At 47.4% G+C, this 18,582-nt stretch overlaps 1 protein-coding gene across 6 annotated transcripts in view; it reads left to right on the top strand.

Annotated features, from left to right (window-relative positions):
- ARSG (arylsulfatase G) overlaps positions 1 to 18,582 on the top strand; it is a 141,413-nt gene that overhangs the window by 90,761 nt on the left and 32,070 nt on the right. For all 6 annotated transcript variants that reach the window (XM_027771147.1, XM_014587162.2, XM_027771148.1 and 3 more), the window contains 3 exons: positions 10 to 147; positions 8,447 to 8,643; positions 10,143 to 10,223. In XM_027771147.1, coding sequence (XP_027626948.1) covers positions 10 to 147; positions 8,447 to 8,643; positions 10,143 to 10,223 — 416 coding nt within the window. The remainder of the gene's footprint in view (positions 1 to 9; positions 148 to 8,446; positions 8,644 to 10,142; positions 10,224 to 18,582) is intronic.

The following is an 18,582-nucleotide window of genomic DNA, read 5'->3' as shown; positions in this document are numbered from 1 at the left end:
TCCCTACAGGAAATCTGAGAAAGACTGTTACACGGATGTGGCCCTTCCTCTCTTTGAGAACCTCAACATCGTGGAGCAGCCCGTAAACCTGAGCAGTCTGGCCCAGAAGTATGCTGAGAAAGCAACCCAGTTCATCCAGCACGCAAGGTAAGAGCCGCCCACCTCTGCCTCTGCCCTCCCTTCCACATTCGGTCTCCTGACCTCAGACGTCTCAAGGCCAGGGCTGAGTCTCATCATCCAGCCAGAATGAATGCACATGTGTGTCCTGTAAGTAAATGTAGAAAACCGCTCCCCCTGGAGGTCTCTGTCCTGGGTTATAATGTTCTCAGGATTCCTAGAGGCTTATCCTCGTCCTGCGTTGGTTATGTTCCATTGCCATTATTTTGTCCTTTTCTACCAGGACATAAGTTTCTTGAGGGTAGGGCCTGCCCTATACAAGGTGTTTGTCGAATTCGTTCGTTGGCAGAGTGTATTAGTGTCTGATTGCTGCTATGATGAATGACCACCGATTTAGTGGCTTACACAACAGAAGGTTATAGGTCTATAGACCCTGTAGGTCTGGAGACTAGATGTCTGAAATGAGTCCTGGGGGACCTGTAATCACGGTATTGACAGAGCTGCTTCCTTCTGGAGTCTTGCCCCTTCCAGCTTCTGGTGGCTGCTGGCATTTCTTGGTTTGTGGCCACATCATCCTAATTTCTATTTTATTATTCCCTTGGCATTTCCTCTTCTGTGGTAAAATTTTCTTCTGTTTCTCTCTCATGAGGATACTTGAGATTATGTTTAGGATCCACCAAGAGAACCCAGATAATCTTCTGTCTCAAGGTGCTTAACACAATTGCATCTGCAAGGTCTTTTTTGCCATATAAGGCAACTTTGATATATTCCAGGGATGAGACCTTTGGCATATTCGGGGGCCTTTGTTCAGTCTGCCACGCAGGGGTTACAGATTTCAGCATCTACAGGCCCATGTAGATAGCCACGAAGAGGGAAGCAGGCTAAGTGGAAGGCGTCAGAGAGCACTGGGGCCTGCAGTAGACTTGTAAGCGATATTCGCTTAAGGACAGCCACTGGGGCTCCTGGTGCTTGTTGTTTCCTGAGGGGAATATGAGCCTGGGCTGTCAGATCTTAAAGCGGAGACAGAATACCTGGCTCTTATGGGAGACCTCCTGCTCTTTGAATATTAGAAACTATTAGTTAAAAATCACAAAGTGCAAAAACAAAACCATCCCGCAGTGCACATCTAACAAATCCTGTGTGAAGGCTGCTGATTTGCAATGCCTGTCAGAGCCGATATTGTGAAGCAGTGGATGTTGGCAGAATTGTGCATACCCGTGTACATGCGAACATGCACCGTCATGCACTGTCACCCCTCCCCACCACCTCCGGCCTCATCCTGACCCTTCTTGACTGCTCTTCTGCTGCTCCCCGCGTGAGTCCATCTTGTTCTCCACAAGACTGTAAACTCCTCGAGGGCAAGGAGATAGGAGGAGGGTCTTTGGTATTTTCTAGCCTGAGTCTAAGCAGTCAGGAGAAAAAGACATACCCCACAGCCATCTGCTTGTGCAGAAGGAAAAACGAGTTCTACCTGTGGATGACTGGTCATACCAGCTCCTTGGATGGGCAAGAGCCTCCCACCCCTGTTCAACCATGGTGGACTTTTCTAGAGAGGTCAGCAAGGGCAAAGGGTAGAGGTCACAATTTAGAGATTTGGTTGTCACGTTTTCTTGATAATAAAACCTTCTTAAGGGCTTAGTCTCAAAAGCAGCCCCCGGGAACCAGCAGTTAGCGTAATGGCTATGTCGCTGGACTCCCACGTAGTTGACCGTGGTTCGCGTCCCAGACCAGGTGGCTTAAAACTCACGCTGGGCGCCTGTGCGTGCATGCCCAAGATCCCGAGAGGAGAATGGAGGAGAAGGGATTGCGGCGTGACCATCCCCCCTGGGGGGTGATTTCTCACTTTCTGTCTCTATGTCTCTGTCTGTCTAGTGAGCGCACGCGCCCTATAGCGAAAAAAACCTCTCCAAAAAAAAAAAGCAGCCCCCGAGGGCTTCCAAGGTTGTATTTTAATCGCTTTTTAGTTCTTTCTAGATACACTGTTGGGTTTTTTTTCTGATATGAAAAGGGCAAATCCCCCTTCTTCCATCTAGAGGGCTGAGCACCTCCTAGCTCCCCGGAGCTTTGAGAAGGTTTCAGGCCCCAGGCCTCATATTGTGGCTGGTGGGTCAGTCCCGTCTGACTTTCACAGTCCCTCAAACAATACAGTGTTCTGCAGGGTAGGGACCAGGGATTTTTTTTTCTCTAAAGTGGGCATGGGGCCTGCATGTCCACCAGTTAGTAAACTACCAGTCTCTTTACCATATGGAAAAGGTGAGGGGTTTGCTAATTTATTAATAGTTATTAAGTGAAAAGTCACATGAATCCTGTTGGCTTTAGCAGAAGGCAATCCTCAGGCATGCTAATTTCTTTAGGATTTCACGTGCCAATTCAGCCATGGTTTTCTGAGCATCAGCAGGCCCCAGGTACACGCTCCTTTCTCCTCTGGGAACCCTGTCTCCACTTTCAGCTCCTCCCCCAATTTGGACCTTGTCAGAAGCCCCACGTGTGTCAAAACTAGAGTGTAGCTTCCTGTTCCTCATTGGCAAGGGGGCCTCCCTTAGAACTTTGCAAGTGTTTACGTGGGTCTTTGTTTGAGTTTAGACCCATAATTTAAGAAAGCGAATCATTGATTTTGGATTTTTAAGCAAATAGACAAAGCTTTAAATAGACAGAAAAGAAGTAGATGACATGGGCTCCTGGGTCACAGAGCAAGCCCGGCCTTGGCTCCACGCAGGGCCTGGGACTGTGCTCTGAACCTAGGTAGGAGGTGGGGTTTGACAGATGTACTGGGCATGCGGTTGAGCAGCAGCCTAGCATATCTGAAATCAGATTTCTGGGGAATCCCATGTGTGGTTAAGATTCTAGGGTGTTAGGGGCTGATGTTAGGAGGGGCTTTTAGGAAGTAACTAGGTTAGATGAGGCCGTGAAGGCAGAGCCCCATGATGGGATGAGTGCTACTATAAGAAGAGAAAGAGACTAGAGTTCTCTGTCTTGCTTGTGGAGATGGAGTGAGAAGGTAGCTGTCTACTGGCCAAGAATCACCAGACAGTGGACTTCCCAGCCTCCAGAACCCTGAGAAATAAATGCTGTTTAAGCCACTCAGTCTGTAGGATCAGTATTTTTGTTATAGAAGCCCAGACTGACTAAGACACAGGCAGTCATCATTCAGAGCTAAGTCCCAGATAAGAGCAGATCAAAGGGAAGCCCCAGCCTTCATGGACTTGAGCCTCAGATCTGCGAAATTCTCTCTCTTGTAAAGTGTATTTATTTCTTCCATAAGCAAGAGAGACAGAGACAGAGAGACAGCACCCTCATTGGGGCCCTGACATCACGATCCACCCCCAGCTTCAGCCAGTCTTGGATCATGGGCAAGCATATGGCTGGCATACTCGGTGAGGTCTCTGGACCTGAACCAGGCACCTCCCATGTGAGGTCGCCTCACAGAACATCAAGTTTTACTGCCAAACCCCCATATCTGTCACCCCACACCATCCAGCCCCCACAATTCTCTTTTATTTGATCCCCACCTCTTCCTTGCTGCCCCCATTGTGGTACTGCCTCTCATCATCTTCCCTGTCCCCAGCTCCCACCTGAATCTCACCAGCCTGCCACCTGTATCAGGGACCCAGGTTCAGCTGCAAGACTGTTCTCGCTGCTGCTCCCCTTCTTCTTTCTCCTGCGTGCATGCTGGGATGAATGGTGAGTGGATGAGAGAGTGATGGCACAGCTGTGAGGTCTCATCGACACCCTTCTCAGTGCCATTCTCAGTATCCTGGATAGTCACCCGTCGCCACTTGTCCTTAACCGTCCACGGGTTCAGGACCTTCCCCTCCCTCTTCTCCCTAAACTTTGTTCGGTCCCTCATAGTACACTTCTACAGCACCCTGTACGTCTCCTCCAACATGCCTACTACACTTGTAAACAGTCATCTCATTCCTTTTTCAGTTGCGTTCTTCTCTCTCCTGTTTCCATTTCGATGTTAAACTCCAAGAGGTGGAAATCATAATAACTATCCTGTTGATCACTCTACCTCTAGTGCCTGGGAGCCTAGCTCAGCAAATATTCATGGAACGAGTGAATAAATGAATGAAGCAGTGAGTTACTGTCTCTTACCCCAAAGATGTATGGTGTTTTGTTAGAGACACACACATGAACTAGATCTGTCATTGCCTTTGAGCAGCTCCCAGGCCAATGGGGAAATGAACCTGGCATTTATGCAGCTTATCTGGCTCTTATCAATACTGGAAAAAGGGGCTATGGCTGAAGTGGAGGCCAGGACGTGGAAATCGGTCATGCCCTGGGAACAAGGAGGAAACTCACCAGTGTTGGTAGGCTCTGAGCTGGATCTGAAAAATTAGTGAAATTTTTGAGGGCAAGTTGCCAGGGAGGGGACAGCCAGGAGAGGAGCAACATGGACAAGGCACAGGAAGGCCACAGTAGGTGAAGTGCTTGAGAAGCTGGCAGAGAGGAAGAGCCTTTGAGAGGAGGAAAATAAGGCTGTCAGGGACCCAGATGAGGAAGACTGAGAGTGCTGGGCCAAGGACTTTGGAGTGACCCTACAGCTAAAATGGGCTGGTTTTTACATAGGGAGCTGTCAGATCAAGAAGAGATCGTTCGAGCAGGTTGTCTTTAACACCAAGGCTTGGAGGGAGATTGCAAAACATTGGGGGCAAGTAACTATAGCAGCAGTCCCTCCAGAGGGACCCTTTGTCCACTCAACCCTGCCACCAAGGCCAGCGGCAGAGACCTGGGGAACCATTCGGCCAATGCCCATTCCTCTTGGCTCCAGGGAAACCTGTCTCTACCCCCTGGCCTGTTTGTCTCCAGCCAGGAGCCAGTGGGAGACCCTTCCTGAGAGGTAACCCACTGTTTCCTGCTTTCCATTTCAGATCATGGGATTTTTCTCTCACTTGGCTGTCCCTGGATCTTAATCTTCAGTGCATCTCCTCATCCTGCCCCATCCTCCCTGTCCTGGAATGTCCCTTCTGGCAAGTTGCTTGTTTTATTCCTCCTCTTCTCACCATTCTTCTTGTTTTGCCACAAAAATAATATGTGTTCTCTCTAGAAACCTCTGAAAACAGAGATAAACAAACACAAAGAAAAAATTACCCTGAATTCTACACTCCAGAGATAACCTCTTTTAAGAGCTCTGACTACAGTATGTTCTGCCCCCTTCTGTGCTGGTGTGTAAACATGTTTTCCCCATCTTTATCAGGATGATTATTATAATTATTACTTATTGTAATGTTGAAATTTAAGTAAATATATTTTTTAAAAACAACAATGGAATGAAATATTCTCTTTATAGCCAGCCTTTTATTTTTTTGAAAGCACCAGGTCTCCCTTGATGAGGTGGTTCAGAGGACAGATTCCCCCAGGGGGCCACCTTGTGAGGGCTCAGTGTGATACCATTGTATCTTAGTCCTTTTTTTCCCTTTGTTCTTCATAGAGCATATGCTCATGCCTAGGAGAGCAAGAGAGAAAAAGAGAGAAAGGAGCATCCTCCATGGGGTCTGGTCATGCTGACATTCCTTTTCTCCAGTCCTTCAACTCCTTGATCCTGGGTACTCGTGCTCATGCCTGATGCATTTCAGGCTGACCAGGCCAGGATTCAAGCGACAGTCACTATGTAGGACATGGCTTCTCTTGAGTAGTGCATTACCACTGCACCACAGAACCCCATCTTTATGAATTCTAGCCTGCATCAGGATGCAGGGACAAAGAGACATCTTAGGTACCATTTATTCTTCCTACTGTTAGCATGTGTTATTCATAATCATTAACTAAACAATGATGGTTTATTAAATGAACTAAATTATGAGCCATTAATAATCACAACAATCCTGTCAGGGAGGTGTGATTTTCCCTATTTTATAGATGACCGACATTAAATTTATTGCATAGGGTTATACAGCAATGTAAAAACAATCCTAAGGTGTGGATGCAGGTCTCCAAGCCCAGTGCTCTTCATCAGTCCATTCTGCCATCTCTCATTAGTTTATGTCTCTTTTAGTTCCTGGCCAGGGTACTAATGTGACTTTGATAGTGTGTGGGAGTTTGGAGGGTGATGATAAGGATGGGACACATAGTGGGCAATGGGACTACCCTAGCCTATGTGTAGTGATGAGCTGGCTTAACAAACAGATCTCAGAGAAACAGCCTTGATCTGTGTAGCACTTGCCAATTCCTATGGTGTAAATACTCTCACCAGAGCTAATTTCATGCTACCCAGGAGATGTCCCTGAATGTGAAATGGAGAAGAGATGGGCAGTAGCCACCATTATATGATATTTCCACCCCACAGATACAATATTTGCAAATAACCTCAAGAGCATGGAGAGTAGTAAAATGTAGTAGTTAGGAAGTCAGAAGTTGTAAAACATAATATAATGTATTAATGATGTTTATAAAATATAATTGTTAACTCTGGCCATATTTAACAACTGGCTTTCAAAATTCCTGAAATTTGAGCCATTTCTAGTACATCATTATGCTATTTATCTGAAGATTAGTAAAAGGTGTCCCCTCTGGTGGGCATTGCCACGTGCAGGTTACCTAGCTCCATCAGTGGACTGGGGGCTGGAAATAAGCTCCCATTCTCTTCTTCCATGGGACATCCCGCAGACACAGCTGTACACGGTGGTCCTTGGGGGAGTGGGTAACAGACACTTAAAGTCAGCATTATCCTGTGGAACCCCTCAAAGATGGAAGGCTCTCTATATACCCTCTCCAAGATGGTAGCTACTACCCACCGGTGGTTACTGAGCACCTGAGGCATGACTTGGGCAATGGAGACACTGAATTTATATTTGTGTGTGTGTTTTGTTAACATAAACATTGCGACCTTAACCATTTTCCATGGACAGCGCTGTGGCATTAAGTTTATTCATCCTGTTCTGCAAGCATTGTCACCATCTGTCTTAGAGCCTTTTCACCTTCCCTAACTGAACTCTGTACCCATTAAACACTCCTCATCCTTACACTGTGTTCTCAGAAGACCTCCCCCGCTCATGGGTGTGGTCCTTCATGGGTGTGGCCTCCATGAGGGTTCCTGCTGCTGTGGAATGGGAGAGGTTATGGTTCTGTAGCTGCCCTTGCCTGGGAATGGGGATGTGAGGCAGGATGCTTTCTGAGTAGTAACAGGCCTCAGGGCCTTTGCTTGGAGGTCACCCAGCTCGCTCCAGGCCTTTCTGCACCAGGTGAATCACGAGTATAAAGGTGGCTAAGCACGTGGTCTTCTTACAGAGTTTTGATCTAGATGTTTCCTGGTGGTTGAGTGCCTCCTTGGAATCCCCTGTGGTCACCTTGAGTTGTCCATTCACCTCTGAGAAAGGGATGAGGCTAGAGATGGACATAAAAGTCTGGATACTGCAAAACGCCTGGTGAAGTTTAAAAACATGTCTCCTGGGACCAGCAGATGGCATAATGGTTATATTGCTGGACTCCCACGTAGTTGACCACGGTTCAAGTCCTGGACCCTGTGGCTTAAAATTCCCTTTGGGTGCATGTGCGTGCATGCCCAAAATCCCAAGAGGAGAACAGAGGAGAAGGGATTGCGGTGTGTCCATCTCCCCGGGGGTTATTTCTCACTTCCTGTCTTTCTGTCTCTCTGGTGAGCACATGTGCCCTATAGCAAAAACTTCTCTAAAAAACAACAAAAACAAAAAACACCCAAACATGTCTGTCTACAGTTTTGGAGCACATCGGTTGAGGGCAAGGGTGTTGGTCTCACACAGAGCTGAGTTTTAATCCAGGCCCTGTGCCTGACTGATTGTATAATCTGGGTTAGTCTTTAATTTCTCTAAGCATCTGCTTCTTCATCTGAAAAGGGAAATTTGGGGTTATTAGGAGTATGAACTTAGACAACATGGGTCCCGTATAATAAGTTCTCAGTAAGTATTAAAGGATAGTAGATTGTATTACACTTCTCATTTTTAAAAAAGAAGGATCATTTCTTTATTTCCATTAGAGAGAGAGACAGTCACCCTGAACAGGTCCCCACGCCACACTCCACCCCCAGTCTCAGTAGGTCCTGGATCACGGGCATGCACCTGGCATGTTCAGGGAAGTCTCAGGATGTGAGCCAAGGACCTTTCCCATGTGGTTCCAGTTGTGTTACCCCTGTGCCTCCACCTGGCCCCAACAGTGATTCTCATTTGTAGTCAGCTAACCAGATTCTTTCCATATATATATATTTTTTTTTCACGGTTGTAGATATTGTGTGCTTCCTGAGTCCATGGGGCATAGAGGATTCTGGGAATTTCCCCAAGGCAAGGGAGCAGCCCAGAGGCACTGGAGGAGCTAGAAGAGCCATCTGCAGAGTCCCCTCCTGGCTTTCTCATTTCAGCTCCAGCGGACGACCCTTCCTGCTCTATGTGGGCCTGGCGCACATGCATGTGCCCTTATCTGTGACCCAGCACTCAGAAGATCCAGGGGGCCAAGGGTCATACAGTGCAGGTCTCCAGGAGATGGACAGTCTGGTGGGCCAGATCAAAGACAAAGTTGACAGCACAGCCAAAGAAAACACGTTCCTCTGGTTTACAGGTAAAGCAGTAAAACCTAGCCAGCCTAACTGCAATCTAATGGATAACCCAGTACACGCCCCTGAAGAGCAGAGTCTGGTCAAGTGAGTCTTTCAAATGGGGTGGGTCTTGCTTTCAACTTGGATCCCTATAATGTTTGACTTGAATGCTGAGCACCTGTCCATTGGGCCTTCAAGGCTGAGTTGACCCAAAGTTTTGCACAGACAGAGTGGGCCCTTGCTGCCCTCTTCTGTACTGATTAAGGCTTCAGGGCTATTACTCTCATTTGGTGAATGGCTTTGATGTTGTGAACCTGTGTAGTCCTGGGCAATTTTTTTTTTTTTTTTTGAGAGGCTTTTGCTATAGGGCATGTGCGTTAAGCCAGAAAGACAGAAAGAGACAAACAGAAAGCGAGAAATCACCTGCCAGGGAGGATGGCCACACCGCAATCCCTTCTCCTCCATTCTCCACTCGAGATCTTCAGCATGCACGCACACGTGCCCAGCGTGAGTTTAAGCCACTAGGTCTGGGACTTGAACCGCAGTCAACTACATGGGAGTTCAACAATGTAGCCATTATACTATTTGCTGGTCCCAGTCCTGGACAATTTAAATTTTTCCTCTTCACGCCATCCTCCCTGGTCTCAAGACTCCCGTTGATGCTGGACATCAGGCCACATCCTTTGGCTGAGTGACCTTAGTGGACCTGAACCAATGACCCCTTTAAAGGACCCACACATGCTTCAAGTGTCCCAGGTCCCTCTCTGGAGTGAGGAAGCTTAAAAGCACTGGTTTCCATCCAAGTAGAGCCTTGGGTTTGAACCTAACTATATTCTGTTATTGGGAGAGTTACCTTCTGTATCTTGGCCTCTACTCTCTTATCTGCAAAATTGAGCAGATAATTGAATCTACTCTGTAGGACTATGAGATGGCATATGTGAAGCACTAGGAACATGATAGGTGCTCATTAAACAGTTGGGCTGATGCTGGTGACAGTGGTAACGGGACTGTAAAATGATGTGGTAGTTAAGGCTCTGGACTCCTATGTGGCCGGCTGTAGTTCGGGTCCTAGACCCAGTGGCTTGAAACACATGGAGCATGTGTGCATCCATGCCCAAAATCCTGAGAGGAGAATGGAGGAGAAGGGATTGCAGTGTGGCCATCCCCCTGGTGGGGGGGGTGATTTCTCCCTTTCCGGTTCTCTGTCTCTCCCTGTCTCTCTGGTGAGCATACATGCTGTACAGCAAAAATCTCTCTCTCAAAAAAAAAACTATATAAAAAGACAGAGAAAAGGTAGGAGATTTGAGAGCAGGCTAACCTTCGGGCAGGGGAAAGCCACCTTCTGAAAGCCCAGGAGAGACAGGCCTCACATGCAGGGTAGTTCTTCAAGATCAGGGATCATGTTTATTTCTACTAGTTCTCCTATCCAGTCTCCTGCTATGCATGGGGCCAGAGAGGGAGAGTGGGTGAACACGTTCACGCAGCCTGTTGACCAATGTGTGTTGCTTTTTCTGGTTTCTAGGAGACAATGGCCCATGGGCTCAGAAGTGTGAGCTGGCTGGCAGCATGGGTCCCTTCACTGGATCGTGGCAAACTCGTCAAGGTAGAGGCTCCAGGGGGGTCGGAGGATCCCACTGTAGGTGCCGCCCAGGCTGGGGAGAGGAGGCATCAGTGCGAGATAGTCCTCTGGGAGGATCACCTTATCTCTCGGCTTCAGGAGTGTCTGTGTGAGATAGACATGCAGCTGTTCACCAGACCCCGGCTCCCAGGGAAGAGGCAAGCTGGGATGGAGAGGAAGTGTCTGTCCAGCCTGGAATCCCTCTTTCTTCTCCTCCCAGCCCTCTCCTGACAAGCCAGTCCGTGGACCTTCAGTGACATTGTCTTTATTTTCATCCCTTCTTCTTCGTCCCTTTCTTCTTTGCTTTTTTTTTAGTCATCTCCCCGTCCATCCAACCATTCATTTATTTCATTCATTCAAGAAATGCTTAGTGCACTACGCTGCATGGTTTCTTGTATATATTCTCTCTAAACCTTAGAGTAGCAAAAGGTAGCTCCACTTACAGATGAAAAAAAAAGAGAAGTTACGTGACTCGCCCAAGGCCACACACTTTGTGAGGACAGAGCCAGACTTGCCACTGGCATGAAAGCTGTTGCTCTCCCCATGACACCGTAGCCTTCAAGGCTGTGTCTGTCTCTATTTACACATCCTTTGGCTTCCAGCTCGGCTTCCATCTGCTCTGAGAAAGCATCCCCCCAAGGATTTCCCTTTCTGAGAGAGTAGCCATGCCGGGGAAAATTTGGCATATGGACCAAAGGCTTAAAACACGTGTATGCCTTTGATGTGACAGTTCCTCTTGTAAGAAGAATTAGCCAAGTGTACAATGGTGCATGTATTGTGTTGTCGGAAACATCCTAATGCATTTTGCATAGTAGTAATAGAAAAGAATAGGACATGACTTTTCCTTCGACCCAATAGAAACATTCTCATTGCAGTAGTTTCTTTTGTGAATAGTCAGACATATACCCAATGGGAAGACTTACAGAAATTAGGATACAATGATTTAAAGGGAATACTAAAGAATCTTTGAAATCATGTGTATTTATTGACCTGGAAACATTTCTGGAGAGAGAGATTTTTTGCTCTAGGGCGTGTATGCTTGCAAGAAAGACTGGGAGACAGAAAGTGAGAAATCATCCTCCCCTCACCCTGGGAAGATAGCCATATCGCAATCCCTTCTCCTCTATTCTTCTCTCAGGAGTTTGGACACACCCACACACGTGCCTGGTGTAAGTTTCAGGTCTCTGAGTCCAGGACTCGAACTGTAGTCAACTACGTGGGAGTCCAGTGATGTAACCATTATACCATCTGCTGGTCCCTGGAAACATTTCTATTAAATATTTTTCAGTGAGTACAGCAAGTTATTGGGTTGTCGGAAATGTCACAATACATTTTTTTTCTGTGCAAAAATGCGTCATCATTTTTCCAACAACCCAGTAATGACAATAGATAAAGTATAATTTTATTGTATGAAAATAAGCTTATCTATTCGCGGAAAAATCTGGAAAGAGGCAACAAATGGTACAGAACATTAGTAGTAATTACCTCTGGGTGGGAGAAAGAGGGTTTAAGTGTGATTTTCCCCCCCATGACAAACTGGTAGTCTATGTACAGCCTACGGAATGAAGATAAATATCATAAACATTTTACTAAAATAAACCCAGTCACAGGGACACATGCTGTAGAGGTGCTCTGCTTTGCAGGCTGGGACCTCTCTTCTAGTCCTGATTCAACCTAAAGGTGAGCATCGTGCCACTGAACTCTGGTCCCAGCTACGTGGGAGGCTGAGGCAAAAGGGTTCCGACCCAGCGAGATCCTGTTTAAAAAGTAAAGTAAAATAAAATAAAATGAAGTGGTGAAGTACAATTTTTAGAAGGTGCTTGTACGTGAGTGGTTCAGTGGTGGGCCTGGCAAGATTACCCAGAATGTCCATCGGAGGCTGTGGTTTTCTTGCTGCCCAGCTTACTCCTGAGCTGCAGCCCCAGGTACCTGCTGATCGTTCGTTTTTATTTTTATACTTTAACAGGTCAGAAGACACTCCCCACTCCTTGCCCTCTTCTCCCCTCCCATCTTACCACTTCATAGGAATCTGGAAGGATATATTATATATATATAATTTTTTTAAAAGAGAAGTTTTTGCCTTAGAGCATGTGTGCTCAATGAAGAGAGAGAGACACAGTGAGAGGGAAAGTGAGAACTCACCACCCTGGGGAGATGGCCATGCTGTAGTTCCTTCTCCTCCACTCTCCTCCTGGGATCTTGGGCATGCATGCACATACACCCAGCATGATTTTCAAGCCACCAGGTCCGGAACTCGAACGGCAGTGGCCGTGTGGCATAGATAACCGCTATGCCATCTGCTGGCAGGATATTTATAGTTACCTAGAAACCAGAGCATTCCTGTGTCTCACGTCTGGTGAGGAGGAGGACCCCCTGATGATTCGCTTTTATTTTTACACTTTAACTTGGTGTTGCCTGGATCAGGTCCATTGAGAACTTTCTGAGTGAGAGGTTGCTGGGCAGTGGCCATGGCTCACATCTGGAAATCTGAGTCAGGAGAACTGGGTACCACCTCTTCCAACCAGCTCAGCGACTGAACTGTGTTATCTCTTGGGGTCTTGGTGTTTCTCTCTGTTGATCTCTTTGGTTCCCTCCAGTTCAAGAATGCTGGATTTAATTCTCATTCTTGGAGAGAGAGACAAAGAGTCAGGAGAAGATGCAAGAGAGAACTGGAGTGGGTACAGCTGTGGCTGATGTCTTCAAGCATCAAGAGCTTAGAGAAGTATGTTGGGAATTCTTTGTTACAGCAGCTGATTATAATTCCTTCCTGTGGGCCCAGGCTGGCATCTTCAGTACTCAGTTAGAAAGCCTGAAAGAGTCTGGGATTGAATGCTTAATGGTACAGTGCAGAAGACTGGAGACCAGGGACGTGGAGGTAAAGTTCTGTAATAGAGGGCTTCTCTTCAGGCATTGCTTAGTTCCCTAAGAGACCAACTGATCTGTCTGTGGGCCCACTTTATCTGTCCCTGTCCCTCTTGTGAGGCAGCTGGAAATAGTGATTCCAATTTAAGGACTTGGACTAGAGCTCCATTGTTCAAGGGAAGAAGTTTCTTTGATGAAAAATTCTTTTTGTTGTTGTTTCAGGTTTTTGCGATAGGGCGTTTGCACTTGCCTGAGAGAGACAGAGGGAAAGTACCCCCTGGGGGATGGCCATGCTGCAATAATCTTCTCTAGTTTCTTCTCTGAATTTTGGGCATGCACACACATATGTCTGGAGTGATTTGTTCAAGCCACCGGGTCTGGGACTTGAATCACAGTCGGCCATGTGGGAGTCCAGCACCTTAACCACTATGTTACTTGCTGGACCCCAAGAAATTCATTTACTAGCTGGACAACCTTCATTTCTCCTTTCCTCCCTTTCTCCTATAAGCATTTGTTGAGCCCTAGTGTGTGCCAGAAACCATGTTCAGTGATGGAGACACAGAGATGAACAAAATTGCTGTCTAGAATTGTTTCTATGACTTTAATTTGCAAACAGTTCCCTGGGGATCCTGCCAAAATGAGGAGGTCTGGGCTGGGGGTACAGATCTTGCATTTCTGAGATGCTCCTAAATGATGCTTGTCCAGGGACCACACTTTGAGAACTACCAATCGTGAACACTCAAGTCTAGACCAGATGAGTGTGGAGTCATACAAGTCCAGAGTGGCATTTCAGTGGCATCAGCCTTATCTGAGAACTTGTTAGCAATGCTCCTTCCAGGACCTCGCCCAGACCTACTGCATCAGAAGGGCGGGGCGGCGAACGGTCCCGGCAAACTGTGTTTGAACAAATCCTCAGGTGATGTTGATGCAGGTTAAAATTTGATAAGCTAGACACTAGCCACCAGTGGTATTGAACTTAAAATTAGAACACAGTTCCTTAGTCACACTCACAACCCTCCCAGCTTAGTAGCCACATGCAACTAGTGGCGACCATATTGGATTGTGCAAGTAGGCTTCCTTGAGGTATTTGAGTTTTGCAGAATCAGTAAAAAAGCTAGGAATGGCAGGTGGTATAGTGGGTAAGGGCACTGGACTCCCCCATGGCTGACTGCGGTTTGAGTCCTGGATTTAGTGACTTTCCTACTCACTTTCTCTCTCTCTCTCTCTGGCTCACTCTGTCCCTCTCTGGTCAAATTAAAATAAATAAATAGAGATAAATAAAATAATTCTTTTAAAAAGAAAAAAAGAGCCAGGAATCTGCAGAGGAGGCGGTTGTGGGCCAGAGTAGGATGACCAGAGAGGAAGGGTTCTCTGCATCTGTGTAGGTGTTTGTATATCTGAAGCTCGTACATTCTACCTGGAGCAGGTAGAATAGGAGAGAGATGAGGCTGGCCTTTGGAGACTTTTTTGTTTTCCTTTCCTTTCTTTCTTTCTCTTTCTTTCTTTTTCTTTCTTTCTTTCTTTCTTTCTTTCTTTCTTTCTTTCTTTCTTTCTTTCTTTCTTTTTTTTTATCTTAGAAAGAAATGTGGAATCATGGAAGGATTTTAAGAGTGAGAGTGACATCCGGTTATAAAACTTGAGTCAAAATTCACATCACATAAAATTAGTTATTTTAAATTGTACAGTTCAGTGGCATTTAATTTAGCATGTTTACAGTAATGGTGCAGCCAACACTGTCTAGTTCCAAAACATTTTCAACACCCAAAAGAAAGCCCCATACCCTTTAATTAGTTGCTCCCCATCCCCACCTCCACCCCCAGCACATTATTTAATTTTAAAAGATCCCTCTTGGAGCCAGCAGGTGGCATGGTGGTTAGGACACTGGACTCCCACATGGTCGACCATAGTTTAAGACCCAGATCTGGCGGCTTGCTTTCTTACTCTGTGTGTGTGTGTGTGTCTTTGGTGAGCATATGTGCCCTATGGCAAATGAATAATAATAAATTAATTAATTATAAAAAGATCCCTCTCACATCAGCAGACTGAGACTAGGAAGAGGGTTAAGTACTAGACTAATTTCTACTGAGTCAAGAATCATAAATGAGAGAAGCCGGTGACAAAAATCTTCAGGAATATCCCCACATTCAAAAAATGTCAGCGATGAAAGAGACCTCAGAGCCCTTTATTCCAACCACCTTACTGGCCAAATGAAGAAATTGAGGGAGAGGAGGAGGGGGAGCCTACCCAGGGTCAGCCGGCAGTCGAGGGGCCCGTGCTGTCTGGCCACTGCTGGCTCACTCCTCCCCCATGGTGGCTGTTCTCACGCCTTAAATGTACTCTGCTGACTGCTCAGTGGCCTGGAAAATCCTGTCTTGCTTCTTTGAACCTCATGTTGTCAAGCAAAATGTCTTTAGCCCTGGAGAGTCTGAGTCTTTCTAAATTTGTGGAGGCAGAATGAGGATGGAAAGAGCTAGTGGCTTTGGAGGCCCTAGCGGGGCTTGATCTTTGACTCAGCTATGGAGTCAGGGCAGAAGGCTCAGTTTCCCCTTCTGTCATAAGGGGCAGTGGACCCACCTTCACAGATTTTCAGGAAAATCACCTGAGGCCCAAGAGATACCCAGTCTTGTGCTTGGCTTCTGTCATAATTCCCAGAAGACCCACTTCCCCCATTCTTAGGCAAAACAACCTGGGTGTACCCCACCAAGAGAAGCTTGGAAGAGGATCAGGAAAGGTCCTGAAAACATTCTCCTCCGAAAGCACTGGGCAACCTGAATACCACAGGACAGCTTTACGTGTGTCCTGGGCCTCTGTCTTGGAGAACTTTGCTCTGAAGCTGGATTCCATCTCAAGAGAACACCCTTTGGGGGGCAAATTCTTCCCTGAAATGCTGTGGGGTGCAGCACTTGAATCATGGGGGAGCTAGATATCACTCTCTTCTTTGGGGAGTCTGAGAGCGGACTTTGCTAAAAGACCACCTGGGGGTAAATATTTCTTCCACCCTGTTCTCCAAACCATCTTCCTGTCAATTACTCCACAGCTTCCTTCGTCCTCTCAGCCTGGAACACTGCTGGGGGCCCTGGGAAGGCAGACAGAGCCCTGCATGTGACCGAGCAGGGGCCAGGCACTGCGGGTGGGGAAGGCTGGGGTCCCTCTGGACCACCTGCTCCCCCTCACCCATGTTCCTTTCAGTGGACATCTGCACATCTGCTGATAGGGAGCCCATCTCAGGAGCAGGGAGAGACAGGACGGTCAATGTTTTCGCAACGGAGTAGGACAAACAGTACGCGGAGACCTGCTTCCTTCTCCCCAAAGCCAGCCTGCTACGTCAGGCCACGTGCTGTCTTCCCATGTTCCTGGGGGGCCCCCTGCCCCCTTCTTTGTCTTCCCGCTCCTTTCCTGACCAAGCTGCCCAGCTCAGCTGATGGGGATGAGGCAGCGTCTCCTGGACTCATCTTTTCACCCCGTGCTGGAGTGAGGATGCTCTACTTGGCTGGGCTTGTGGCCACAGGGATGAAGGGAGACAGAACTAGGGAATGGGGGGCGGGGAGATGAAGCAGGGAAGCCTTGTCTACCCGACGCCCCACACACAGAGGGCACGAGCTGCCTGCCCCTGCAGCCTCAGAGCCCACCGCTGGCACGCACAGGAGGCCTGGCTCCCAGCCATGGCCCCGCCCCCGCCTCTCTCCAGACCTATTTCCTCCCCAGGAAAGAACCAACACCTTGTTTTCCCCTAACTGACTGCTCCTGCTCCTCTGTCTGGAAAATCTTTTCTTGTTTTATTGGAAGAGCAGAGCCTGCTCCTTCCTCGCTTGGTGATGAGGAAACAGTCTGTTAGAGTTGGCACCCAAGCTTCTGGGAGACCTTGGTTGCTTGTAATTCGATGCTATCAGTGTGTTGCATAACTTACCCACTGGGAAGCGCTCCCATCCAGGGCCTTCTGTCCAGCTAGGGGTGGGGGGGGCAGGGAAAGGTCAGAGGTGCTGTGGGGTCAGAGAGCCAGGGACAAGGAATGCTGGCTGATAGCCCTGGCCGAGGGCAGGGGCTGCTGGTGGGGACTCCGTGGAAGTGGGGTTGTGTCTCCTTCTGGCCCTTTGGCTACCTGGCTTGGTGCAATGCCCCCTTTGCATACTCAGGGGCCAGCCAGAGTCCTGAGTCCCAGCAGAGGCCCGGCTGCCTTGTGTTTCTAGAAAACTAGAGTGCTGCAGGCATAGAATGTGCAGGGGCACATATTTATATTTAGAAATGAAGTCTGCTTCTTCAGAAGGTTATAAATATGCATTGCCTAGAACAAGCCTTCTAGCCCAGGCACAGACATGAATGCTTTGTGGGCCAGGCAGGTCATATTAAGGAACAAATGTTCATTTATGTCGGTTGTGGGCAGTACTAGGGATTTTGTAAACTGGAAAGACGACTGCATTCAAAATGAGTTTAAAAACAAATAACTATGCATAACAAACGAGACATCAGAGGGCTGGATTCATTGTGCCAGCCAGCTGCCAGGTTGTGACCTCTGCTATTTTCTACCTTGAGGTGATATGATTTTTTTTTTTTTTTGGTAAGAGAGTCTTGCCATGTCTCAATTCTCCTGCCTCAGCCACCTGTCACTGGGATGACAGCGTGCACTACTGCTCCTGGCCCTGAGGTCAGACTGGGAATCGAACCTGGGCCTCTCATGCTGTCCCAGCCTGCAGACCAGAGTACCTTAGCAACATGCTCTATGGCGGGGGGGGCCTTTTTTTTTTTTTTTTTTTTTTAATGCCTTGGATGGTTTGCTGTCATGGCAGACACTATGCAAAAGTATTCAGTACCTCCTTAGGACTTTATATTCATTCTCTTTGCTACAGTCATTTTCTCATTTCCTAGCTGAGATGATCAAAACTGAGGGAGTAGAGAATTCCGTCCAAGGCCGTGGTTGAAAAGGGTGACATTGGAACAGGAATTCAGATCTACCTGACTTCATGGACCCCAGAATCACCGAGAATCAGACTTATTAAATGAGGATTTTGTGTGGACAGAACCCAGGAATCCAAATTCGAAATACATCTGCTATATGGAGAAGCTGGGAACCTCCTTATGAGCTGCACTGCCTTTCTGACTCAGTGAACGCAGCTGAGGGGGCCTTTCCGGAAAACACCGCTATTCCTGAGCGTAGGCAGGGGTGAGTCCTCCTTGGCCTGCCCCGTCTTGGTGCATCACGGAATGCCACTTCACTTCCGTAGCCATGGAAGAACAAGTAAGCAAATTCATGAATCATGGTTTTGTTTATATTTTGGTTGCTGAGGCTAAATATTTATTGCCGTAAGTAAGAAGTTCTGCTTTAATGAGAGTCATAACTAGCCACACAAGTGCATTGACATGCATTCCCATGGCCATAGGACACGCGTTTCTCAATAGAAAAGCCAAATGCAATGCACGTTTCGTATAGGCTGGCACCTGATGCAAGTATGGGAACTTTCTGAAACTAGCGACTGTCTTTCGGAAT

The sequence above is a fragment of the Tupaia chinensis genome, unplaced genomic scaffold (genome assembly GCF_000334495.1).
Source record: "Tupaia chinensis unplaced genomic scaffold, TupChi_1.0 Scaffold000187_1, whole genome shotgun sequence".
In the NCBI taxonomy this organism is placed as follows: domain Eukaryota; kingdom Metazoa; phylum Chordata; class Mammalia; order Scandentia; family Tupaiidae; genus Tupaia; species Tupaia belangeri.
The sequence above is the reverse complement of the archived record's forward strand: the minus strand, read 5'-3'. Positions and strand labels throughout refer to the sequence as shown.